Source organism: Peromyscus eremicus, chromosome 19 (assembly GCF_949786415.1).
Source record: "Peromyscus eremicus chromosome 19, PerEre_H2_v1, whole genome shotgun sequence".
NCBI lineage: Eukaryota > Metazoa > Chordata > Mammalia > Rodentia > Cricetidae > Peromyscus > Peromyscus eremicus.
Genome location: NC_081435.1, coordinates 72,041,858 through 72,068,136, shown reverse-complemented (window position 1 = coordinate 72,068,136; position 26,279 = coordinate 72,041,858). Strand labels below are relative to the sequence as shown.

Below are 26,279 nucleotides of genomic sequence, written 5' to 3'. Positions count from 1 at the left end.
TTAACGCTCCTAGATGTGTGGCATTTGTTCCATCAGTCATGGGAGGTGTGGTAGTTTAAATGTAACTGGCCTCCATAAGCTCCCAGGGAGTGGCATTATTGGGAGGTGGGGCTTGGTTGGAGTAGGTGTGGCCTTCTTGGAGGAAGTGTGTCACTGTACTGGTGGGCTTTGAGTTCTCCTGTGCTGAAGCTACTTCCAGTGCCAGAGACCACTTCCTGTTGCCTGCAAGATGTAGCTACTTCTCCAGCACCATATCTGCCCACACTCCGCCTTGTCCCACCATGATGATAATGACTAAACTCCTGAAAATGTAAGCTGCCACCTCAATTAAATGTTTTCCTTTGTAAGAGTTGCCATGGACACGGTGTCTCTTCACAGCAATAGAAACCTTAAGACAGGAGGCTAATACAAAGCATGCATATTAGTTGCTTTTCTGTTCCTATGACTAAGTATCTGATAGAGGCAGCTTAAAGAAGGAGGTTTTATTTGGTTCACAGAGTGAGACATGAGAAGCAAGCCAGTAAGCAGCACTCCTCCTCGGCCTCGGCTTCAGTTCCTGCCTCCGCTTCAGTTCCTGACTCCAGGATCCTGCCTTGAGTTCCTGCCCTGGCTTTCTTTAATTATGGACTATAAACTAACTATAAATAACCCATTCCTCCCCAAGTTTGATTTGGTCAGTATTTCATCACAGCAGTAGAAACCTAACTGAGGTACTACATTTATCCCTAACAGACTTCAGGGGCCTTTTGGCCCTGAAGATTGGGGGCGGGGACACGATTCTTCACATGGACCAGCCCTACCGGAGTGACTGGGAAAGACAAGCCATCTCCTACAAAAGGGTCCAGTGCTGCCATGGGTGTGTACTTGCCCACTCTGTCTTTGCCAGTGTCCATTTTAATAGTTGTGGCTTTTCTTTCCCAACTAATTTCTTTGTTTAATCCTCAATAAACCTTCTTTTATTGATTCCCATTTATTTCTTGCAAGGAATTCAAAGGCGGAATGTCAATTTCAGCTTCCAAAGCTGGTAGCAATTGAGAAAGAAGCTTTCTTCAGATCAATACTCCCTCTCAACTTGATGCTGAGCAATTAATAATGACTTGGCACATGATTTCTTTATGAAGAAGCAGGAGCCAATAGGGCTGGAACATGGAGATATAAAGCTAGTCATTCTTCCTTCTACCAGGTCTTTACGCAGAGGCCACAAATGCTGAAAGGAGCAGAAAGCTGCCCTCGCCCCTGTATCCCATTAGCTGTGGATGTCATTATCGCTTTGCCAGTAACTAATGAAGCCCATTTGGCCAGAAGCACTCCATCGCCTCCTTCTGCCAGCTGTGGATCAACATCTCATTTCCCTCTCGTTGATTGCAAATTGACAAATCCACTGTCCACCTCAGCGATTTAGGAGCAATTCACAGTTGCTAGTTGACTTGCTAAGATCCCACCTTAGTTAACCAAGGAAGTCTTAGGTGGCTTCTGCTCCAAATGTGAAACCCAGTGACTCTTCCAGGACTTCCCAGGTCCCTCTGTTAGTGCTTTTCTTACCTCGCATTATAACCCCTTCCTAGCTTTAGGGACCCCTTCAGCAGAGGACACAGGGGTTTGTGATGACAGCCTGTAACTCTCACACCACCAGCACATGGAGATGAGTAGGATTTCCTAAAAGATTAGAAGTGAAAACAGGGATTGAGTGCAAATGGGGCAGGGTGTCTTTCCAGGGTGCCGTGCAGAGCTACCTCTGCAGGGCCAGGAGGCACTAGAAAGAGGCCAAGACCTTAACAGTGTCACTCACTCCCACCTGGAGACAATCAGGTGTTTTCTACACCCTTCCTGCAGCTAGAGTCCCCTTCAGAATATACACCTGGTGTGCCGAGTGACCTGGGCTGTGTGAGCTCCCCATACATGCCTGTGGCCTCTTCCTCTACCCCAGATATTTCTTTCCATCAAAACCGCAAGCTGGCACTGGTAGAAAATGCACACTCACACACTCTCACATTCTCTCACTCATTCACACATGATCACACACTCAAGCACACTCACATGAAATTTAACACTTTAATACATATTCGCATGTGCACGCATACACTCTCAAACACTACCGCATATTCATATACATGCTTGCTTACCCACACACATACATACCATGAAACGTGTGCTTCTCTATACACAAGTAATCAATTTTCAAAGAACAGTTACAGCTTACCTCATATTTCAAACTAAAGTAACTGCAACATATGATTTTTTTTTCAAGGAACTACTACCATGGGAAGAAGAGATGGAGGGGTGGGTAGATGATAGGTGGATGATAGCTAGCTAGATACAGACAAATCGATGGGTAGATAGTTACGGATGAAGAGTAGATGGGTTGGTACACAACCCATCAATGCATAAAGAGTTAATAGTTACTCTCTCCAAAGCTGACATACTTGAGCCATTCTCTCAGAGCAGGAGCCCGAGAATCCCTGTCTCCATCCTTCACTCTCACACAGCTGTTCTTCCAGCAGTGAGGAGAAGGCCTCCCTGACAACTTTATTAGGGATCTCAGACCTATGTGTTCCAAGGAAAGTCTACACTAGGATTTACTACGGTCCCATTTGGATCCTGAGGAACAGCAGAGGAGCAGCTGCCCTCTGAGGCCCTTGCCAAGGACCTGAAAATCAGCACATCCCTGACCTGAAGTAGCAGCTTCTCCATCCCCCAGTCCCCACAGGAAGTTTTCAAGTCGCCATCTGGCACTTCCTGTCCTCCCTGGGCCCCTCCCGTTTGGCCCCTGGTAGGGAGCTCACAGTCCTGGGAAGGTCTGAGAACACAACAGAAGATGGAGTCAAGAACAAAAGATAGAGCCAGGACACAGATGTGCTCAAGCTCACGTCCAACAGACCTCACACCAGCTCGGGCTGGATGCAAAAGATGTGCATGCTCACACCTCTCCTTAGAACAGAAAGGATATAGGTCAGATCGTAGTCACAGCTGTCCTCAGAGCTCAGAAACAAACACATTGTCTCAAGAGTCCTCGGGCCAATAAACCAAAAGCAAGCAACAAAGACTCCAGCAACGACCTCAGTGGACCACCATCAGAAAGTCCACCTCTCGCTTTCTTTGCCTGACATTACCCGTGTCTTCTGATTGTTTCTTAAAAGCCTGAGAACAAGACTTCAAAAATTCCATGTCCATCATCAATCTCTCTGTAATAGCAACCACCAACCACAAGCTTGCTTCATCTCTGAAGAGAGAGGAAGGGAATTTAAAAGCCATGTCATGTGTTTCTACTTATACTTAGCTTATATTTAAGATCCAGCCCTATTAATCTGTTTTAAAATTACATTTATTCATTCATTTATTTATTCCGGAGGATAAACATGGTGTTTGTGAGAATGGATGGACTCATGTGCGATATGTTATATGTATTGGAACATGTATGATACAGTGTGTGTATGGAGGCCAGAGGACACCTTGTGAAAGTCAGTTTTCTCCTTCCACAACGTGGGTCCTGGGGACTGAACTCAGATCGTTAGGCATGGTGGCTAGTGCTTCTATCCACTGAGCTATCTTGCAGGCTTTGAGGCTCACTCATCTTTGTTACCCAGTTTTCCTTGCCTCAAAGAAAAAAGAGTAGAAGACAAAAGTGTGTAACAGGGACTTGAGAGCTGGCTCAGCCATTAAGAGCACTTGCTGCTCCTGCAGAAGACCCAGGTTCAGTCCCCAGCGAACACATGGTATCCACAGCTGCCTGAAACTCCAGTTCTGTGGAACCTCATGCTCTCCTCTGGCCTCTGGGGTCACTGCACATGTGTGATACACATACATACACTCAGCTATATGCATAGGACACATAAACAAGTAACTCCTCTTTAGAAAGAAAACTACTTAAAATAATTTAAAAACAATAGCAGAAGGCAAGTTAAAATCGAGCTAGATGACATATTTGGGTAGGTTGGGTAAGTAGGGCCTTAGATAGTACACCGTCCAGAGAATGAGTGCTTGGTTCAAATATGGGGATTTTGTTCCCCTGAGGTGAGCATCGCGTGCCAGAGAAGCTTTGTTTCTGAAGGGTCACTCACACAAGGCTTTTCACAGAAAGCACAGGTAAGGATCACTCCAGGCGAGGTGCTCACTAGCATGTAGGGCAGAGTTCTTGGCTTCCCACACAGGACAGTTCTACACTGATGACCAGAGCAAAAATAACCTCGATTTTTATAGACCAGGATGTTTTTCCCAAGGCCTTGGCCCATAATCTTATTAAACAGAATAGTTCAAAATAAGTTTCCCTGGGAAACTGAGAACTGGGAGAGGCCAGAAAGTCTCTGCATTAGTCCCTCTGCCGGCCACCTCAGAGTCCAATCCCAGCAGCCCTCTCCAGGAGCATCCATTTCCTGGAAGTCATGCTCCAATGTGGACAGCCAGCTGCGCTTAGCTTGTTGAAGACTTAACTAGCTGCCGCTCCACCCAAAGTCCGCATCTTCAGGAACAGTAGCCCCATCCTCCAGTTCTGGTGGCTGGAAAGCTTGGAGAGACTCCAGAACTTCTGTCTGCCCACCACTAGCCGGCCAGTAGACTCTCCAGAAGTTGTCCATTCACTGGGCATGCCTGGGAGTCCCAATGCTTCATGTTGTCCTCCTGGTGCCTTCAGCTCTGTTCTCCACAGAGCTCCAAACTCTATCCTCTGGCGTTTCATAAAAGCCCAGTCCCCAGAGGAACCCTTTGAGCTTCCTCCAAGTCCTCTCTCTACATGGCTACATGTAGTCCCCTCCCCCATTCCTCTCATGCCATGATGGGCCAGCTTTGTGATCCTCGCTCTCTGGACACCCTCCTCTCCAACATCTCCGGCACACTATTCTTCCTGGCCAATGGCCACCCATTTGTCCCACTCTGCTCCTTCCCGGAGTACTCAGCATGTCTTATCATGCATGCCCTACTGCTAATACATAATTCACTACACATTATGCTTGTTATTTATTATCTGCCCCCAGGTGCCCAGCCCTGTGAGTGAGAAATTCTCTCCTCGGAGCCAGAAAAGCCAGTGAGCTGGCCCAGCCTGGGGTACACTTTCTCTTAGCCATCTTGTTGTAAATGTGCCCCCAACAGTTTAAAGTTCTGCAGTCATAAAGTGGTTCATCATTACGCTACTCAGGAATTGAATTTGGACATTCGCCTTCAAGAGCCTGCATAAATTACTTTATTGTAAAAAGGACATCCTGATTGTTTCCAGGCTCCAAACCACATAGGGACGATGTAGCTTTTGTGATGGGCTCCATCTCCCGGGGTTCTGAGTCACCCAGTGAACTGAGGTTCGCAGCTCTTACAACCCAGGCAAGAGTTTAACTTTGTGTCAGTAGCTTTGCCCCTTTGCCCTTCCCCCACATGCTCTCTTGTTCTAAACATTCGTGACATTCCTCACTATAGAATTAGGGAGGGGGTTGGTGTTTCTTTCCAAGATGATCCCTCCCTGGGTTAGGCAGAGCTTCACCTCTGTGTAGCATCAGCTCCTGGCTGCTCAGGTCATACATGGAGAGCAGTGGGTTGTAGCGTCCAGAGTGGGGTCTCCATCAGGCATCCTGAGTCCACTCCCGTTGTTATACCCTGGCTGGTCCTCAGTCTAAAGTGTTACTCTGCTTGTCCATGCCCTCTCCAAGGACATCTTCCATGCCCTGCTTGAGTAATGAAGCTTTGCTTGCCACCAGGAGAAACCGGTCTCTTCCAATACTACCCTGGCTCCAAGCTCTCTGGTATCCAGGCAGATTCTGTCTAAAGTCCTGTTGACGGTGGATTTGTTCTATGTCCTGAGTTCCCAACCTATGGGCTGACTGATCTGGTACCCCAACCGCGGTGCCTGGAAGCTGGGACAGCTGCCTGTTTGTGTGATATCCTCTTCTGTCTCTGTAGTAGCAGAGCCAGAGGCTGCTGAAGACGAAGGTGGTGGGGGGAGCTGGGTAGTTAGAGCCTCCAAAGAGCATGAAGGGGCTACATAGGAACTCAGCGTCTCTGGGTCAGGACTCAGAACCAAAATACTTGTTTCCAATCCATTCATTTTTCCAAACTCTGGGTTTTCCTCCTGGAAAAGTGTAAGATTGGAGGAGAGCGCTGGGCAGAGTCACCATTTCACTGTGACCTGATGGCTTAGGGAAGTCACCTGACTGGGGAGGACAAGGGAACAAAGAAGGTCAAACACTGCTACAGAAAAGCTGGGATCAGGTGGGCCATGCACTCAGATGGAGACACATCACCAATGACAGCGGCCCAGAAACTCAGGCAGGGAGGTGGATTTGCCGCACACAGCTGAACAGGAGGCAGGGTTAGCTGATCTGGCAGGAGGTCTCTGTAGGGGAGTCATCTCGGGTTGCAGTCTTCCAGGAGAAGGAAGCTGTGGTTGCTAGTTTCTGTACACACTGATCAACTCTTCAGTGGGACCAGAGGAAGGCTTTGGCATTCCATGATTCTAAGGCACTGGAGTCTCTGACATGGCTGTGCTCCTGTCAATACACATTTACTCAGGACTTCATCCCCTCCTCATAATCTTTGAAAGGAGCCTGGTGGTGGTGGTCTATGATGAGTTGCACCTTTAAGAGCCTTATGACTTTGTTTTGAACTATATGTCTTAGTCAAGGTTTCTATTGCTGTGAAGAGACACCATGACCACAGCAGCTTTTATCAAGGAAAACATGTAATTGGGTCTAACTTACAGTTTCAGAGGTTTATTCCGTTATTGTCATGGTAAGAAGCAAGGCAGCATGCAAGCAGACATGGTGCTGGAGAAGGAGATGAGAGCTCTACACCTTGATCTGCAGGCAGCAGATGTGAATGCCCCACTAAGCCTAGCTTGAGCATCTGCGACCCCAAAGCCCGCCTGCACAATGTCACACTTCCTCCAAGGCCACACCTACTCCCGCATCTTCTAATAGCTCCACTCCCTATGGGCCAAGCACTTAAACACATGAGTCTATGGGGACCATTCCTATTCAAACAATCACACCATCTCACGAACAGTGCCTCAGCCTTGGAAAGCTACAAGGCAGAGTGAGTGGGTAGGGACAACTCTGATACTCAGAGTTAGTGACTTCAGGCTAAGAGATACAGTTGCTAATGCCCTTGGAAACCTAAGTAAGTCACTAATCTCTCTTGGACAAAACTGTGATTCACAGTGGCAGCATGCCTATGACATGCTCACGTGCCTAGCCCATGCTCAGTGCTTAAGCAATGTGAGACCATGTGCTAACATTCCCAGGACCTATGATGCCATGAGATGCCTTGAACTTGGTAGAACACTGGCTTTTAAAGAGTGGGGGTGGGGTAGAGGCAGGACTTTGCCAAGCCCCACAGTAGCCTGTTAAGCATGCCCAGTCTGTGAGTAGTGACATGCAGGCACCCATGCAGAAAGAGGGCTGGGGAATGCCTGCCCTCTGTGCCCTCAGGCCTCAGAGTGCCTTTCACCGGGTGGTCAGGCTGCACTGCTCCGTCAGATCACTGCCTCCCCTATGCATATACTTGCACACACCTACGCCTGCATTCCTGGCTGCCAGGAGCTGAGATTTGCACCAACAGTGCTTCTAGATAAGTGCTCTAAACAGCCTGAGCCCCAGGGATGTTTCTGGTGGTTCCTCCTATAATCTTCTGTCCTGAGGGGAGCATGATGAGCCAGGTAAGAGGAGAGGAAAGTCAGAGGCAGGCTCAGGCCCAGGGTCCGTTCATTGTGGACACAGTCCGACCTAATCTTGTTTCAAATAGTCAGTGAAGAGTATGTGTTTGTGTGTGTGTGTGTGTGTGTGTGTGTGTGTGTGTGTGTTAGCATGAGTGCATACACATGTAGGAGTGTGAGTGTGAGAACATAGATAATACAGGTCTTTGGTTTGATCTCTGTCTATTGTTTATGACAGAGACTGGTGGTTTAGAGGCTTAAAGTCTCCTGTTACATTTTGGTTTGCTTGGCTTTGTTCAGACAGGCTCACTCTATGGCCCAGACTAGCCTGTCATTCACTCTGTGGCACAGTCTGTCCCCAGGTATTCTAAGTGCCGGGATTAAAGGCACGAGAGTCCACACCCAGCATTTCAGTGTTGCCACTGCCCGAGATCACAGACATGATTTGTTCCCAGGGCACTGTTCACTCCTCTCCCACAGACAGCCACCCTGAGAAGTCAACCTCTTCATATCCATGCAGTCACCTGGTTGCTGGGTGAGGGTCTGGAGTGTTTCTTTGTGCCTGGAACAACTAAGATTTAGAGAAGAATTGGCCTACAGATGATTCCAGCAAATGTTTTAAGAAAGATGTTTTAGCCAAGCTTACAATTCAGCAGAAGGAATGTTTACAATAAGAACACTGATCAAAAGTGCCAATTTAAAGGACGGTGCAGCTTTCTCAAAATTATACAACCTCTTATTACGCTGCTCATTCTGGTTTCATCTCTCAGTCTTCAAAGAAATGCCAGGACACTGGACAGGATGAAAGGGGGAGTGATTAAAGAGAAGAGAATGGCACCACAGGAGGGCTCAGAACACTGGGAGAGCCTGAAGGAAAGTCTGGGAGTCAGAGGCTAGCCTGCAAGTGCACAGACTCCGTATTCCTTTATGTTCTCTCAACGGTGAGCGCAACACCTGGAAAATGTGCTTTTAAAGAGGGGAAACTGTGGCCCTGCTCTAGTAAAACCTTCAGGTCTTCTGTGCTGACCCGAACAGAGTCCCAGTCAATGCCTGCCTCAGAGAGAGAAGCAGGAGCAAGCACAGGAATTCCATCAGCACTGCCTGAGGGTCAGATGGAAACACTGGGCATCCTCAGCAATGCAAGGGAAGAGACGCAGCAAGAAGCACCGGGCTTCCTGGAGGAACCCTGGAGCTCTCAAAAGGATGCTGCAGTGTTATGAAGATGCATGATGGCTTCTGGATGTGATAGAATCCTGTGGCCTAGACCACAGAACTCTACAACAGGACCCAACCTTTTGACACTGTGACACAACATTGTCACCTAAACTGTCCATTCAAGAACCAAGCAATCCAGTTACCAAAAAATACAGAAATAATCTCATAGTTTTTTTTAACATAAATTTATTATTCTCATTGACACTGATCTTGATCCAGCCCCTTTTACATTTTCAGGGGGAGTGTCTTTAACAAACTGCTGAGGCTGAGGTTCATTAGAAATGCTACAGAAGAGCTGGGAAGATGGCTTACCTGGTAAAAGCACTCGCTATCTGTATAAACTGTCTACAGGACTGTTCCAAGGCATGGTTAAAGGGAAGGTTTTTATCGTAGATATGAGGGAGAGAATATCCAGAGGTATCTGAAAGAGTCCAGAGCAAAGAGAGAGTAGTAGACTGCATATGGCCAACTGGACCTGGCCAGGAGAGAAGCAGAGTAGAGGCAGATAGGGTAGGAATGAGAGATGAAGGCAGAAAGAAGACTAAGCAGACAAAGGGAGCCACAAGGAAACAGCAGGGTTACAAGGAGAATGAGAAGCTGTGAGTTCCAGGGAGATCAGAGGCTGGTGGGCAGGTTTGGTAGTGTCAGGTCCAAAAGGAAACTCCATTTCCCCAAATTCTGACAGTTAAACAAAAGCCAGCATCCTCCGGCTTGGTTCTCTTGGTGGTGGTACTGGGAGGAGGTGGTACTGAGAGGAGGTGAAAGTGCCAGCAGGTAGAACCAGTTAGTGGAAAAGGTCACTGAGTGCAAACCCTTGAAGGCTGTATGGAAATCTTCTCTCCCTCTCCTCCCTCCCTCTGGCTTCCTGGCCCTCAAGCATCTTCCCTCTGCCCTGTGCTCCCGCCATGCTGTGCTGACCTGTCACAAGCAACCAGGCCTAACTTTTGGACTAAACCAAACCTCCAAGACGACAAGCCAACCCAAGCCTTTCCTTCTTTTCCAATCTCTTGTCACAAGGACAGGAAGCTGACTAACACGCCGTCATCTTCCGTTGGGAAAATGGGCAGGCAGGGCTGTACCCTGAAGGTCAACATTCACTAAACAGTGGAAATAAAAAGTACCTGTTTCCTAGCAAAGAGGGGCCACTTCATTCATCTCCATTGACAACAGGTGATCAGAAGTTTCTCAGAAGGCAGAAGTACAAGGAAACAGCGCAGAACACATGCTACACTAATTATCCTCGTGAAAGGGCAGTCTCATGAGGACTGGGAAGAGGGCTCAGCTGATAAACTAATTGCTGTGTGTGCCTAAGGCCCTGGGTTCTGTTGCTAGCACCCCAGTAAAGGCCAGGCATGCCATGCATGCTTGCAGCTCCTGCTCTGGGGTGGTGGGGAAGGGAGAAGTAACCCTGATGCCCGCTGGTCAGACGGCTCGGCTCTGTGAGTTCAAGATTCATCGAAAGACCCTGCCTCGAAAAGCAATTGAGATGGGAAAAACCAAATCCTCTTTTGGTCTGAAAAGTCAGCTGTATGTCATAGAAATCAATAAATCTTTACCTCTCTGAAAAAAAAAGGAAGCAATGATATTGAATGTCAACCTCTCTGACCTCCACATACACGTGGATGAGATCACAGACACAGACACACACACACACACACACACACACAGAGAGAGAGAGAGAGAGAGAGAGGGAGAGACAACTCCATGAACACTAGGCAAAGTATATACACAGCACAGTAACCAAAGAATTGACACAGAGCTACTATGAGGACTTGGCCTCACCCGTGCTATAGGAAAGAAAACTTGTTGTATTTAAACTAAATCTCAATCTTACAATTTTAGCAATAAAGACTCAGGAGTCAGATGCTGGGATGAAAACCTGCTACCTCAGAGAGGCAGAGGAGCAACCAGCTGACCTTCCTCCTTTGCCAGCATCTCAGAAAGACAGCTTCTCTTCTGCTGTCCCAAACCAAAAAAGACCGCCAAACTCAAAGGTCCTCCCTACTACTTCCTGTGCATTTGTCTATTTTCCAGACTCCCTCTAACTCTCTAAGGCTACTTCCTGTCAACTAATTGCTGGCTCTGCCTCTTGACCCAAGGTTGATTTTATTTAATTAATACAATCTTGGGGTTCACAATGTGATCAAATATCCCTTAGCAAAAACTAGAGACCTGAGTTTGCCTTTCCTACCCAGCAGATAACAACGATCAACTAATAATTTATAGTCTTGGTGAGAATGAGAGGAAAAGTAACATTTTTAACCTTTGTGGTGAAAAGGGTAAATCCTCCCAGAAGAGATTATCTACCCTCAATGTGCACTGGGCACATTGTCAGTGAAGGGATGGACTTGCCTGTGAGATTGAGGGCAAGCAGGCAAAGAGCAAAAGCGTCCTTCTTCCATGTCCTTATATACAGGCTGCCAGCAGAAGGTGTGGTCCGGATTAATTGTGTATTTTCCCACCTCAAAGGACCTGGATTAAAGTCAGGCCTTCCTACTTCAAATGATTTAATTAAGAAAAATCCCTCACAGGTGTACCTAGCCACTTGGGTTTTAGTTAATTCCAGATGGAGACACATTGACAACAAAAATGGCCATCACAGGTAGTTATTCTCACTGGAAACAGATGGCCTGACGAGAAATGAGTGCAGTCTAGGCACAGGAAATCCACCAGAGATGGACACATGGCTGCTGTGAAGGATTCATGGCTGCTGTGAAGGATGCACGGCTGCTGTGAAGGATGCATGGCTGCTGTGAAGGACGCATGGCTGCTGTGAAGGACGCATGGCTGCTCAGAAGGATGCATGGCTGCTGTGAAGGATGCATGGCTGCTGTGAAGAATGCATGGCTGCTCAGAAGGACAAATGGTTGCTGAGAAGGATGCATGGCTGCTGTGAAGGACGCATGGCTGCTGTGAAGGATGCATGGCTGCTGTGGAGGACACATGGCTGCTGTGGAGGACACATGGCTGCTGTGAAGGACGCATGGCTGCTGTGAAGGATGCATGGCTGCTGTGAAGGACGCATGGCTGCTGTGGAGGATGCATGGCTGCTGTGAAAGATGCATGGCTGCTGTGAAAGATGCATGGCTGCTGTGAAAGATGCATGGCTGCTGCGAAGGATGCATGGCTGCTGTGAAGGACGCATGGCTGCTGTGAAGGACACATGGCTGCTGTGAAGGATGCATGGCTGCTGTGGAGGACGCATGGCTGCTGTGAAAGATGCATGGCTGCTGTGAAAGATGCATGGCTGCTGTGAAGGACGCATGGCTACTGTGAAGGACGCATGGCTGCTGTGAAGGATGCATGGCTGCTGTGGAGGACGCATGGCTGCTGTGAAAGATGCATGGCTGCTGTGAAAGATGCATGGCTGCTGCGAAGGATGCATGGCTGCTGTGAAGGACGCATGGCTGCTGTGAAGGATGCATGGCTGCTGTGAAGGACACATGGCTGCTGTGAATTTTTGTTCTGTTTCGGTCTTTGGTTTCGTGGTTTTGTGTGGTTTGAATATGTAGCACAGCTAGTCTGGAACTCACTGTACAGCTCTAACTAGCTTCACACTCATCACGTAGCTCAGGCTGGCCTCAAATCTGCAGCCTCTCGACCTCTCCTTCCTAAGTAATAAGATCCACCACACCCACCTGAGAGGCATTTTTCAAACAAAAGTGACTTCCGGCTCCATCAGCCTCTGCCCTTGGCACAGGCTGCATCTTCAAATGTCAGGAAAGGGAAGCCGTGTGTGTGTGTGTGTGTGTGTGTGTGTGTGTGTGTAAATGGGTAGCTAAAAACAAGCACAAAGAGATGCTACTGTGTTGGGTGATTATATATTGCATAGTCTCCACAGCCAACAAAAACATTTATTTCCATTCGGAAGTAAATGAGAATAGCTGCTGGCCAGGAGGCTTGGGGCCACGAAGGAAGACCCGCCATTCCTGTCACTCCAGGGTGGCTCAATTGAGTCCCAGCGCAGAGGCAGAGCATCAGTACACCTCCCAGGCTATCTCACACCATCCTCCTCCCTCTGACTCTTCCACACCATGGAACCCACCCAGCCCCAGCGGAGGAACAGCTACCTCAGATCCTGCCGGGGAAATGGGAGGCTTGCTCGGCAGCGGCAGGGCAGGCCACCTGTGAGACACCGCTAGCCTGAGCACCTTGGGGTTCCACTTACTTCCGCCACAGAGTGACCCACAAACTGAAAGCAAGACTTCAGGTACGGGGTGGAGGACATCCTTTAAGAAAGTCAGCTTTGTCTGGCAAATTGCTGGTGGGTGGGATGAGGGGGTGGGAAAGGCAAGAAACTTGCACCTCCGAACAGCCTTCAGGATCATAGCATCAGGGCTGGTGTGACCTCTGGGTGTCCTGGATCCTCTCAGGATGCAGCCTGGGCGCACAGTCCTGAGAAGAGCATCCATAGGAGTTAGAGCGACAGTTCTCTGGGTTGGAAAGGTGTTATGTGAAGAGGAAAAGGTGAAGTGTCTGTCATTTTGTACATGTTTAAAACTTCATATTTTGTCTGTTTCTCCTTGTAAGCCACTGGCACCCCTTCCAAATCCCCAAGACATCACATCTTTCTTGAGTCCCCTTTTACTGTGACTTGTAGAGGTTGGGTTCACTGTGAAACCAGAGGTCCCTGTTCTGAGCAGAAGCAAGATCCTGCTGAGTACAAGGCTTGCTAGTTCCACCCGGTACTCTCTGTTGGGGAGCAACACAGTGTTTGGCCTGCTTTGTGTGAGTCGGCCATTGCAGAAGATCTTCATCAAGTTCACCAAAGAGCATACGGCACCACAGCATAGCCTGATGCCCGCGGCCAGGTCTTCAGTCCGTCCGCCCAAACACACTGCTCCCCAGTTGTTTGTGGCCAGAGATCACCCCAGCACTCTATTAAACTGTCTCTGTGGTGGCAAGACACACTGCTTTCTGCAGACACGTGGTCCCTGCTTAGAAGGAAGATTATAATGCGTGGTAAAGTGCTCCTAAAATTCTACAAAATGAAAAGCACTAAAAGCTGCCACTCCACATACTCTCCAGTGCAAATCATGCTCCTGAAGACACAACTTTTTATTGCATTTAATTACAGGAGAAAAGTAACACTTCTCTGCCAGCAAGATTCCTAGAGGGCACATTTAGAAAGCCACCCCTCCACACAGGCTCCTCATGCCCACACACTTACTCACCTCCATACGTATACATCCTTGTATATGCACACATGCCTGGGTATACTCAACATTGACTCATCCATGAGCACAGATTCACAGGCAGACTGACTCATTCATGTGCATATACACACACATGCAGGAACACTCATAACTGTGGGACTATTGTATAATGCACTCATGTGCACACAAGCCCATGTGTATTTACACACATGGACATACTCATATATACACAGTACACATTCATATATACAAACACGTTCACACACTCATGGGTGCACATATATGCACACACTTATTTGCAAACACGCTCATCTGGATGCTCACATTCACACTTTCACTTGCTAGTGGCTAACAGGGGGCAGCTGCCTTTTGTCTCTAATGGCCAGGTACAGAGGATTGCACACTGGAGACTCCACAAGTCAAATACTCCGAATCTCCTCCCTCTGCTCACTTTTGAGGGAGTGGCAGGACAGAAGTCAGCACCAACCCAGATCGAACCACCAAGCTGGGCAGGAGCAAGGGTGGTCCACGTCACAGCCACAGAAGGAGAAGTCGATCGCACACTTCGGAAGACCGTGTCAATGGCACAGACAGCGCATTTGCATAGCGACAACAGGAGAAATCACTTGAAGGTCACGTCCTCTGTCCACCCTTGATGACTAAGGCAAGAAAGCCAGCCACTACTTCTCCACCCCCTGCAGCTCTCTCAGAGTGGCCTGCAGGAGCCATCGAAGCCTCCAGAACACACTGGAGGAGGCAGTCCAGGAGTTCCCAGAGGGGCCCCCATGGTGAGCGCACTCCTGAACGGCCCGCTGTAGCTGCAGCCGCAGCTGCGGGGAGACGGCAGGACTCCTGTGAGTTGAGGAGAACCAGTGTCGAAATATTTTATCGCAGATGACCTGAGGGGGGAAAGTGAGAGGTTAATTCGGGGGAAGCGAGTCATTCTAAAAGAACTAAACGTATTTCCAAAGACACAGCAGAGCCGTGTAGCTAGAGTTTTCCTGGTCCTGCCTGGCCCACAGTCAGGACAAATCTCTCTCAGCCACCAGTCCCGTAGCTGCTCAGACCAACTGAGTAAACACACAGACGCTTATATTACTTAAACTGTTTGGCCTAATGGCTCAGGCTTCTTGCTAGCTGCTCTTATATCTTAAATTAACCCATTTCTATTAATCTATAAGTTGCCATGTGGCTCGTGGCTTACCGGTATCTTAACATCTTCTCATGACGGTGGCTGGCAGCGTCTCTCTGCCTCAGCCTTCCTATTCCCAGAATTCTCCTCTCTCCTTGTCCCGCTTATACTTCCTGCCTGGCTACTGCCAATCAGTGTTTTATTTATTAACCAATCAGAGCAACACATTTAACATACAGAACATCCCACAGCAGAGCCGAGTCTCAGGCAGCCATCTCTGTGTGAGGAGTCAGCCCCTCTGCAGGTCTGAAAGGACTGACCACATTTCCGAAAAGAAATCACAGCAGAGTCATACATAGGCAGGAGCTGTCCAGCAAGGAGTTGGCCCATGGCAGGGCAGAGGGCAGCCTGCTTTGACTGTCATCTAGATGGACTGATCTACTCACAGCGGGGTAAAACAATAGCTGCCTGCAGCAGTATCCTGAGAGTCAACAGAACATTCGTAAAGAGTAGCATGCAAGTGTGAGCTTTTATCTTTACAGTCCTCGGAGGCCCAGGAGGAAACGAACATTCCAGGGGAAAGCTGTGCAGGCACAAGGCCCTGTAAGGAGCTTTTGAACAGCTTTATTTTAGGAAAGGGAAAAAAAGCCGCAATTTCATAGGTTTTGCTGCTAATCGGCCGTGAAATCCAGTGAGGAACGAGAGCTCTTCAGACTCTTCACACATTATTTGCCTACAGGTTTCCAGGAGGTCCCCAACCCCACGGTGGGGACCACTGCTTGGGAGCTGCACAGAGAACATGCTTCACTTTCCTTTACCAGGTCTCTGTCAGCCTCATTACCAAACACCTTCACATTCAAGAAGCACCTTTATACAAAGTGAGTTCCAGGACAGCCAGGACCGTTACACGGAGAAACCTTGTCTCCAAAACAGACAAACAAACCCTTGATTTTTATGTCCCTCTCCTGGCAAAGGTTATTTAAAATATATATATTTTTTAATTCTCTTTTGACTAGAAATCACTCTTTTCCTTTGCAAAATTTTAAATTTCTAGGAAAATATACCATAGCTCTGTCCTCTCCAGCAGAGTCACCGGCAGGAGCTTCCGAGTAACAAGTAAGCCCCAAGGCTAGGCTCCCCTGAGAGGACATAGCTCCTCCGAATGTCCTCAGAAACTGAATCAGAACCCATCAGACATGTAAACGAAGCACATCTCAGGTGTGCCTCAAAGGCCCACACGCTGAAGGCTTAGCCACCAGCCTGTGGTGCTGCTAGGATGTGGTGGGGATCTGAAGAGGTGTGAGGGAGTGAGGTCATTGGTGTGTGCTTTGCAAGGGATCCTGGGATGGAGGTCTTTCCCTCTTGGCTTCCCTGCCTCCTTGAGGTAAACAGCTGTTCTTTGCCACACGACCCAGCTAGGATGCTGTGCCCCACCACTGACCCAAAAGCAAAGGAGCTATCAGACTGTAGACGGAAACCTCTGGAATTATGACTCAAAATTAAATTTTCTTCATCATAAGCAGATGGAATCAGGTGTTTCGTCACAGTAACTGAACGCTAATACAACCAAGCGCATCTGTCTTTCCAATAAAATACTATTTAGTAAACATAATATCGTAGTATAAATGCTAGCTTATAACCTGACTTTTTTTCTGTGTAGTGCTCTATACTACATCACAAAGAAAGCACATTTTCACCTCTGGATCTGTACTCAAAGACAATAGTCACACAGGAAGGAGTGTGCGTGATCCAGAGCCACAACGCAGTATCACACTAAGGGTGGAGACAACTCACTTAACTCCCTGAAGCTTCAACTATTAATTAATAGCATTTTAGCGACTATTCCCCACTGGCAAAAGCATATTGTTGTTGAGTTTTAATTATCATAATTTTAATTATGTCTTTAAATGAGATGAAATAATTTCCTAAATCCTTCGGCTGTTTGGATTCTGTCCTCTCCTTCCAGTTTTCTTTGGTTCAAAGTTCCACTTGCTTCTTAATGTGTCTATAAGAGCCCTGTGTGTCCTAAGGATATAACCTTAGTTCCTTGCTCTTTGTTTAAATTTATTTATTTAATATATGCAGTGTGTGTGAGAGAGAGAAAAGAGAGAGAGAAGAGAGAGAGAGAGAGAGAGAGAGAGAGAGAGAGAGAGAGAGAGAGAGAGAGAGAGAACAGTTTGCAGGAGTCAATTCCCTCTCCTGTGTGAGTCCCAGGAGTCGATACCAAAGAGTTGGGCTTGGCAAGTCTCTGTACCCACAGAACCATTTTTGCTAGTCTGTAGTTTCTCTTAACCGAAGATGTGTGGATGAGATCAGAGACGGTGTGGACACAGGTGAAAACCATATTGTCTGCATGACTCAAAGACGGGGGCCTCACAGATCCATCAAGGGGTAGCTCCACATGGAAGGGGCTGGGATGGCACCCCAAAAGCCTACATCACCGATGAGCCTTCCGAAAGTGGAAACACCCAGTTATTCTGGCACTTGGTGTTGCAGTCTGAGTAGACCATGGAGGTAGAACCAGGGCTTTTCCCTGACCTCGGCAGATCCACCAGATTGATATCTCTGCTGCCCGGGTCTCATCTTCATGGCATGAAAGCCCACACTGTGCTTTCCTGAGCACCCGGCTTAAACTGTTTTGCTTCAGGTTGGGTCCCATCAAGTCCCCCCTACACACACACACACACACACACACACACACACACACACACACACACGCACACGCACACACACACACACACACACACACACACACACACACGCACATCGAGCACCTTGGGAGGATGGACTAGAGGGAGGTGTGGCTGGGGGAGTGGGCTGAATGATAAAATTAATAGAATTTATAAGGCAAGAGCACAGAAAAGAGAGTGAATGTGGCAGGCAGGCGTGAGGTAGCCCACCCTCGGGAGCAGCTTGGACATCCTCTGGTTACACTCAGCACCTGGGCACCGGGGGGCCCAAGTTCACACCCACCCACCTGAAGGCATCAGATGAAGTTAGAAGGGGACAGTTCCTCCAAAGAGAAGGGGCAGTTTCCAACTGATGGGAGAGAGATTCAGCCCTGGGATTGCAGTCTCCCTACCTGCAGACGCACTGTGACTGACAAGGCTCGAGGCAATTCCTACTCATCTACTCATCTCTGACCTCCTGGATCCACATCTTCACTCTCCCTTGAGAGCCCCTGCCACCTGTCCTGCCTGTGTGATGATGTCTGTCCAGCCTCCCCTGTTGACCCCCTTTCTCGGGACTGCCTTGCACCGTGGGTCTTGGCCTCCCTGGCCTCAGCTCTGGCTCCCATTGTTTCTGAGAATTTACAGACACTGGCAGAAAGAACACATCTCCTTCTGTGGGAGGGCCATTGGGCTGAGAACGTTCCTCCTTAGGGACCACCAAGGCTGATGTGGCTGCTGGCTGGCTAGGCGACCATGTCCCTCCTGTTTCAGCACTCCACAGGCATCCTGCCTGCTGCTGTAAGCTGGTCAACCGTCCCAGACAGAAGGAAGATCGTTCTTTGACCAACACCTTGCAAGTAGCTGCATCGCCCCGCTAGAACCTCCAAAGGACCTCTCAGAAGCGGCCTCAGGAGGAGCTGCAGAGAGAGGGAGCCGCCCTCTGGGGCTGTGCTGGGACCTCCACCCATCAAACCCCACTGGCCACTCGGCAACCACCGCCCAGACAGTAAGAAACAAGGAGTGGTGAAGAACTCTCCATCCTGCCCTGGGGGATACAATGAACCCAGAGGTCTGCAGACACAAACGTCATCTCCCCGGCTCTCGGGGCTGTTCACCTGTAGGTTGCTGTTCACACGCTGGGCTCCACACCTGTTCACCCTCAAATCACACTTAGAAAAACAGTCAAAGAAGTTGCAGTCTTCGTCTCCTGTGCAGTTTTGCTCGAGGATTTCCCTCATCTTGGGCTCAAAAAACGCCATGTCTACGTCGATAGCTACCACCTGAAATGGAGGAGGCACAGGTCAGGAAGGACAGCAATCCAACAGCAGCGTGGGCCCTGTAGGAGAACCCGTTCACGGCTCCTTTTCCTGTCCTGATGTCGAATGAGTCCACATGACTGTGACCACGGAGTCCACCTGTCGGGAGGCCACGCCCAGGCCCCCAGCGCCTTCACAACTGCTTCCTTTGACACAAGCTGGTATCACCAATCATGTCCCACAGTTTGACTGTAAAGATCCTTGGTGTCACTAACTTGAGCCTAGGGTTTGGGACTCTAAGCACCCATCCCACATTCATCTTTGGACCTCCCTGGACTTCAAAGGTAGAATATGTACAATAACTTAATGGATTTTCTTTCTGTCGCTTTTTTAAAGTTTGTTTTTATTTGTACTTAATGTGTGTGTGTGTGTGTGTGTGCGCGCGCATATATGCCACAGGTGTGCAAGTACCTGTGAGGCTGAAAAAGGGCGTTGGCTCTCCTGGTGCTAGGCTACAGGTGGTTGTGAGTCACCTGACCTGGGTTCTGGGAACCAAAGTCAGGTTCTCCAGAAAAGCAGCTGGCACCCTCGACCACTGAGCCACCTCTCCAGCCCCCTCCTTCTGTTTCCTTTCTAACCGTCTATGACATTTGTCAACATGAATAACAAAACAATCAGAGAAGTTCTCCAGAGAATACTGACATTTGAGACTAAGACAGCAAAGTGTTGCCACAATTGCTCTCAATGACAACTTTGTGAAGCTCATTTCCTGGTACGACAATGAATTTGGCTACAGTAACAGGGTGGTGGACCTCATGGCCTACATGGCCTCCAAGGAGTAAGAAACCCGCCCTGGACCACCCACCCCAGCAAGGACAGCAAGAGAGACCCTCGGCTGCTGAGCAGTTCCTGTCCCATCTCAGCCCTTGATACTGAGCATCTCCCTCACAGTTTCCATCCCAGACCCCCAGAACAACAGGAGGGGCTTAGGGAGCCCTAGTCTCTTGAACACCATCAATAAAGTTCACTGCACCCAAAAAAAAAAAAAACAAAAAACAACAAAAAAAAAAGTGTTGCCACAGTAAGACACGGGTAAAATACAGATAGGTTCATTTAAAGAGGTCGGGGGAAGGGGAAGTCAAAAATGAGGGAGCTGAAGAGACAGCACAGTCAGTAATGTGTGCACGAGGACCCGAGTTCGACCCCCAGAACTCACGTTTACAAACAAACAAATAAGCATTGTCCAGAGCTGCGAAAGCAAAACCAAATAGATCCCTGGGGCTCAGTGGCCAACCAGCCAAATCTACTTGGTGAGGTTCAGGCTAGAAGGAAATCCCATCTAAAATGATGATGATGATGGTGGTGGTGGTGGTGATGATAATGATGATGATGGTGATGGTGATGATACTGATGGTGATGATGATAAAGTTTTAAAGGTGCACAGCTCCTGAGGAATGACACTAGCCTACACACAAACATACAAGCATTCACACACGCACCCATGGGCAAACAACCCAACACATAAGACAAAAGTAAGGAGGGTAGCACCAGAGATCTTGAAACAATCATCCTTGGTCACAATGATTGACAACAAGCGTCGCATCTGTCCAAGGGTAAACACACAGTAGTGAGGCAGACGTCCTCGTGTCCTTGCAGACGTGTCCCGTTTAAGCCTGTGCTGGCTTCTGTGAAAGACTGTAGATTTGACAGGGTCCATGTGACAGTCACTATCAGGCATCAGGCACAGCCCCTTTGTGGAGGCCCACAAAAGTTTCCTAGTGAAATCTGAGCTTGCTTTACCCAGCAGGGCTGCATTAGAGGATTGCTTGACTACGTGCATGGTAATCAGGTGTTTGGAAGGGTCTGAACTTGGCTGTGCTAGGGGAAAGTCTTTTGCTCCACCCCTTGGCATTCCTATAAATAGCCCTTTAGCAGAGACAGAGGGGCCAGTGGATAAGGATCCAGACCCTCCCGAGGCTGTCCTTTGCTTCTGTCTCTCTCCCCTCTATCCTTCTATCTAAATCTCTTATCCCTCACTCCTCAAGAGTATCCTAGGGTAAAATGTGGGAGCTGGTCTCCCAGATGGCCTCCTATATCCCTTCCCCCACCCTTCCACTTATTTATGTTTATGGTGAGAATTCCTTTTGACTGCTAAGTTTCACATTTCTTCACACCTCTGAGGGTAGGGATTGTAAATGCTATGAGAGACAGATAATTGAGCCCCAAGATTATGAACAATGGCAGGATGCTCTGTTTATGGCACATCTGGTATCCAAGTCAACTGACCAGTCAGATGAGCCATGGGAAAATGGCAGCTGAAATCAGATTCAGCATGTATAATTCAACAGCATCAACCATGAATTCCACTGTCAGAGGAAGAACTTGGGGACTGCTGGAATTTCAGATGTATCCTTCTGGCTTCCAACCAAATAGGCTTCAAAAATCAAAAAAAAAAAAAAAAAAAAAGAACAACTTATAAATTATGCAGATTTTCCTCTGCCACCTGGATAAAAAAAATGAACTCAAATCTTCTTGAATCTGGAGTCTGCCCAAATTCAACAGCTGATAGCCTTGAGATAAGAAGTCATTACAAAATGTGACAACTTTGATGGAACTGGCATCCCACAAGCCCTCACAGGCCATTGTGAAATATCAGCCCCCCACCCCTGTAGCATCTCAGAGAGGGTGTCATTCAGCTTCAGAATGCATGTTCATTGATTCTACTTTTGTTTTCTTTTTCTTTTTTTTTCACTCAGGATCGATGCTGGAAGTGGACTGGCTTCCCAGGGACTATATCAGTACAACAGCAGGGAGGACATAAATTATTTTAAAATGTGTGCAGAATAATGAGAACAAAGCACAGAGAACTTCTCCCTTTTTGATGATCTTTACCTAATGATAAACTCAGGAATGGCAAACAATTCATTGTTGTTGCTTGTTTTGAGGGAGTTGAAATTTTTTTCAAATTTTTCATATAATCTTTTTATTTAGTCTTTGACAAGTTCATAATGTGTACTATGTGTCTTGATCATATCTACCCCCACTTCTCTCTTCCTACACACACACACACACACACACACACACACACACACACACACACAAAACCGCACACACAACCACACATTCCAACATTTCCGCTTCCCACCTGGTGTCCTCTCCTTTTGTTGCTATTTTAGGGGAGATACTGGGGAGCCCAGGGGCAGCACAGAAGCCTGATAAGTGTTCCACCACTGAGCCACACCCCTAACCCTGTTAAAAGTGGGTGTTTTGCTTTCCTTTTTTTTTTTCTTTTCTGATGCTGAGAATTGAACCCAGGGCTTTGTGCACACCAGGTTGAATTCTACCACTGAGCTACATCCCAAGCCTATACAATTTATCAATCTTTCCTGTCATTATTTGGTCAACATTAATAATTAATCTCATCACTTAGCTTGGTTAAAAACACTGAAAATTACTAAGAAGTAGGGGCTGGAGAGAGAGCTTGTCAGTCAAGAGCACTTGTTCTCTCAGAGGACCCAGGTTGGTTCCCAGCACCCACATAGTAGCTCACAAACATCCATAACTCCGGTTCCAGGGAACCTGATGCCTTCTTCTGACTTCTGTGGGCACCAGGCACACACATGGTTCTCATACATACATGGAGGCAAAACACTCATACACCTACAATAAACAGTGAAAGATTTTAAGTGGTACACAGACATACATCAGGCAAAACACCCATACACATAAAATTGCAACACAAATTCTAAATGGTCTTTTAATAAAAACCCGGAGCCAGAGTATTAGGGCAAATGCCGGAAGATCAGAGAGACAAAGGAGCAAACCACAGCCACCACCTCTTACCTCACCAACTCCTCAGCCTGAAAAAACTCTAGTTCTGTATCCTCACGCCTTATAGACCTCTCTCTGCCCAGTCATCACTTCCTGGGATTAAAGGCATGAGTGCTTCCCAAACAAAGGCATGAGATCTCAAGTGCTGGGATTAAAGGTGTGTGCCACCACTGCCTGGCTCTGTTTCTCTCTTAGACTGAGTCAATTTTATGTAGTCCAAGGTGGCTTTGAACTCACAGAGACCCAGACAGATCTCTGCCTCCCGAGTGCTAGGATTAAAGATGTGTGCCACCACTGCCTGGCTTCTATGTTTAATCTAGTGCCTTGTTCTGTTCTCTGATCTTCAGGCAAATTTATTAGGGTACACAATATATCACCACATAAAATAGTGTAATAACTTAATTTTTTAATTAATGAGCGCTGTGCTAGTGAACCTACTGTCTTTATAATTTATTATCCCGTCAAGGACCATTCTCTCCTGATTTCTGGCTCTCTCTCCAGCCTCTGTGCTCCCCCTCACCCCCACTTGTGACACTGTTCCTCTCATCTCCCAGTGAGAGGCAGATTTATTTTTTAATTTATACTGTGTAGCCTATAATGGATTGCAGCTCCTGTGTACCTAAAATAAGAACAGCAGCAAAACAAACAGGGGACCTTCCTAAAACTTCTCAACATCAAGAGAATCACAGACTTCATCCTGAACAAACGACCCAAGTAGTGTCCCCTGCTCACACCTCCTCCTCCTCCTCCTCGGGGCATCAGATTGGAAACACTGGTGACAATCCTCTCTTGAGCAGGAAGCATCTCACCGGCTTGAAAGGCAGGCCTGTGTGACTTGGGGTCACCTTCATTTCTCAGTTGTTCATTTGCAAGTACTGCGTAAGGCCTGAAGGCCTGCGCTGCGAGACTTGGAATCTTCTGTTCTCTTGCCTCATCTGTAAGACCCCCTCCCTCCCCTCAGAGCAGGGGGTCAGCCCAGGCTCAAGAATAAAACCGACCTTCTGGAAGCAGGAGTAGGGGGAGGGTCTCAAACTTGAACACAGACCAGAGCCGCTGGGAAAGTGTTAGCTTGCTTGTGTGTTTTTGAGACAGGATCTCATCATGTAGCCCAGGCTGGCCTTGAACTCACCATCTTCCTGCTTGGTCTTCCTGTGTATTGGATTGATCACAGGTGCTGCCTCAGCCCTCTCCAGTGTCTCAGATTCAGTAGGTCTGAGGTGCAGTGTGAGAATTTACATTGTGGGGCTGGTGAAGGCACTTGTTACCAAACCTAGGACCTGAATTCACCCTACCTACGTGGTATTAGGGACAGGACCATTGCCCACAAGCCTCTCTGCATATGCTGTGGCATTCATGACTCCCACATACAAAATAAATAGGTAAATGTAACAGAAAATGGAATTTGCATTGCTAACAAGTTCTCTGATAAGGATAACCAGTAATAAGTCTTCAAGGGGGAGTGGGGACTCACGGCAACAGTGTTATACCTCACAAGCTCCTCCCTCCCTCCACTGTGGGGCACAAATGGACCCAACACTGTTCTCTCATGCAGGTGAACACAGCTGTTGAGAGCTCAAACAGACAATGGCTATGTCATGCCCAGAGTACAGCATTCCACATCACGATGTCCCTAAGACTCAGGTGGCTATGTCCCCAGAACTCATAATGGCTATATCCATACCTGAGTGACTGTGACAAGACTTTTTGGAAGCGGGAGGGACGGACAACTGCTCATCTTTCTACTGCAGGCTTCTGCTCACTGAGCTGGTCTCTTCCCCACTAGGACAGCAGAACTCCACATGCCTCTCTAGACGTCCTATGGCAGACTTGAAACTGACTAGAATCTCTCCCAAAGAACATGTTTGAAGGCAGTGATTATCACAGCATCCAGGTGCTGTGGACCCAGAATGCCTGGCCTGGAAGGGGCTGTTCTCCCCATCTGCAGTCCCGGAACCTACCCTCCGCAGCCCACACGGATCCTGTACTGGCACTAACTAGCTATCATAGCTGCCCTCAAGAAAACGAGGCCCTTCCTCTGCTTCCTGCCTGGCCTCTGCCTCCTGTGGGCTCCTTCACTGACGATGGGGCTATTTAAATCCTCTTGTCTGCCTGGCAAGGAAGCGGTCTGGCACGGGAGTGACCAGGAGCCACAAGGCTGCCCACAGTTGCACTGGCTTCCTTCTGGAAGCCAACACCTCATTCCCTCCCACACAGACAGACCAGAGCCTCCTCTCCACCGCAAACATGGCAGCCTGCTTCCACTTACCGTGAAGTCCCTCTTGATGGCAAAGTTCTCAGGCTTGACATCACAGAGGTGGAGGCGGTGGGAGAAGTCACTGTCGAAATGGCTCACCATGTCCAGGAAGCTGAGAGCAATGTGGCTAATAGCCTGTGCCTGGCCAGCATCACCCAGTGGGAAGAGAGCCCTGTGGTGAGGGCTACCGGCAGCCAAGTACTCCACTGCGTAAAAGTGGCCACAGGATCCCAGCACGGGCAGGATGTGGCGGCTCAGATCTGGCAGCAGGCTGAAGTACACGTATTCCTCTTGCTGGAGCAGTGACCACGCACTGGCCAGCTGTTGCCGCCAGCCAGGGCCCTGCCTGGCGGGCCACAGGGGAACTATGCTGTTGTTGGGCAGCTCCAAGCCCAGCGTGTTCTTGACTTCCCCAGCCACCATCAGGAGCAGCTCAGCCTCGGGGACGCTCGGGGCAGCCTCGGGGACGCTCGGGGCAGCCTCGGAGACGCTCAGGGCACCCGGCCCCATTTCCTCCTCCAGCAGATGGAGGGGTGGGAAGCTGGAGAAAGTCTCCCTCTTGGATTTGAGGACCACAGTCCGGCCCCTCCACTGGGCCTGCAGCACCTTCTTGCCACGCTCATAATACAGGCAGCGCTGGTACAGCAGCTCCCCGGCCACGCACAGGTCCTCGCACAGGGCGCCTGTGAGCCAGCCACCGCGGTAGTCCTGGCACTGGAACGGAGGGAACAGTGGGTCACAACAGGGCAGGGACAGGGGACAAGGGACAACACATAACGGCATCCTGCACTCAAGGCTTTGTAATTAGTAGAGGAGAGAGACTGTCCAGGTGAAGAGTGCTGGAGGCCACTCCAAAAACATCTACAGCATATGAACCCCCATTCTCCTTACTCCTTATTCAGTCCTAAGACAAGAATAAAATCCCACAGTGTCTTTTCTCCCTGCTTTGCTTATTGTAGCACGCCTGAATGATCCACGGTGGACACTATGCAGTGTGGCGCTGTGGACAAATCCCTGGACCAATAGCCATAAGCCTGAAGTCTGACCGCCCCCGGCTGGGCTGCGGTGTGCCCAGCACGCCGCCTCCCTGGCCAGGGCCTCACACCCCCTCTGTATCTTACTGCTCTGTCTCC

At 48.6% G+C, this 26,279-nt stretch overlaps 1 protein-coding gene across 2 annotated transcripts; it reads right to left on the bottom strand.

Annotated features, from left to right (window-relative positions):
* Positions 1 to 14,220: 14,220 nt before the first annotated feature.
* Dipk1c (divergent protein kinase domain 1C) lies at positions 14,221 to 25,961 on the bottom strand. 2 transcript variants are annotated; one of them, XM_059246458.1, is made up of 3 exons: positions 25,159 to 25,961; positions 18,921 to 19,085; positions 14,221 to 14,900 (listed from the first exon to the last, which is right to left on the bottom strand). In XM_059246458.1, the coding sequence occupies exons 1-3, from the start codon at positions 25,927 to 25,929 to the stop codon at positions 14,682 to 14,684; spliced, it is 1,155 nt and encodes a 384-aa protein (XP_059102441.1). In that variant the 5' UTR covers positions 25,930 to 25,961; the 3' UTR covers positions 14,221 to 14,681. The 2 variants fall into 2 exon arrangements, 1 of the variants encoding a protein (XP_059102441.1); XR_009375314.1 differs by lacking the exons at positions 18,921 to 19,085; positions 25,159 to 25,961 and adding an exon at positions 15,206 to 15,252 and having other exon boundaries at positions 14,787 to 14,900.
* Between the last annotated feature and the right edge of the window lie 318 nt (positions 25,962 to 26,279).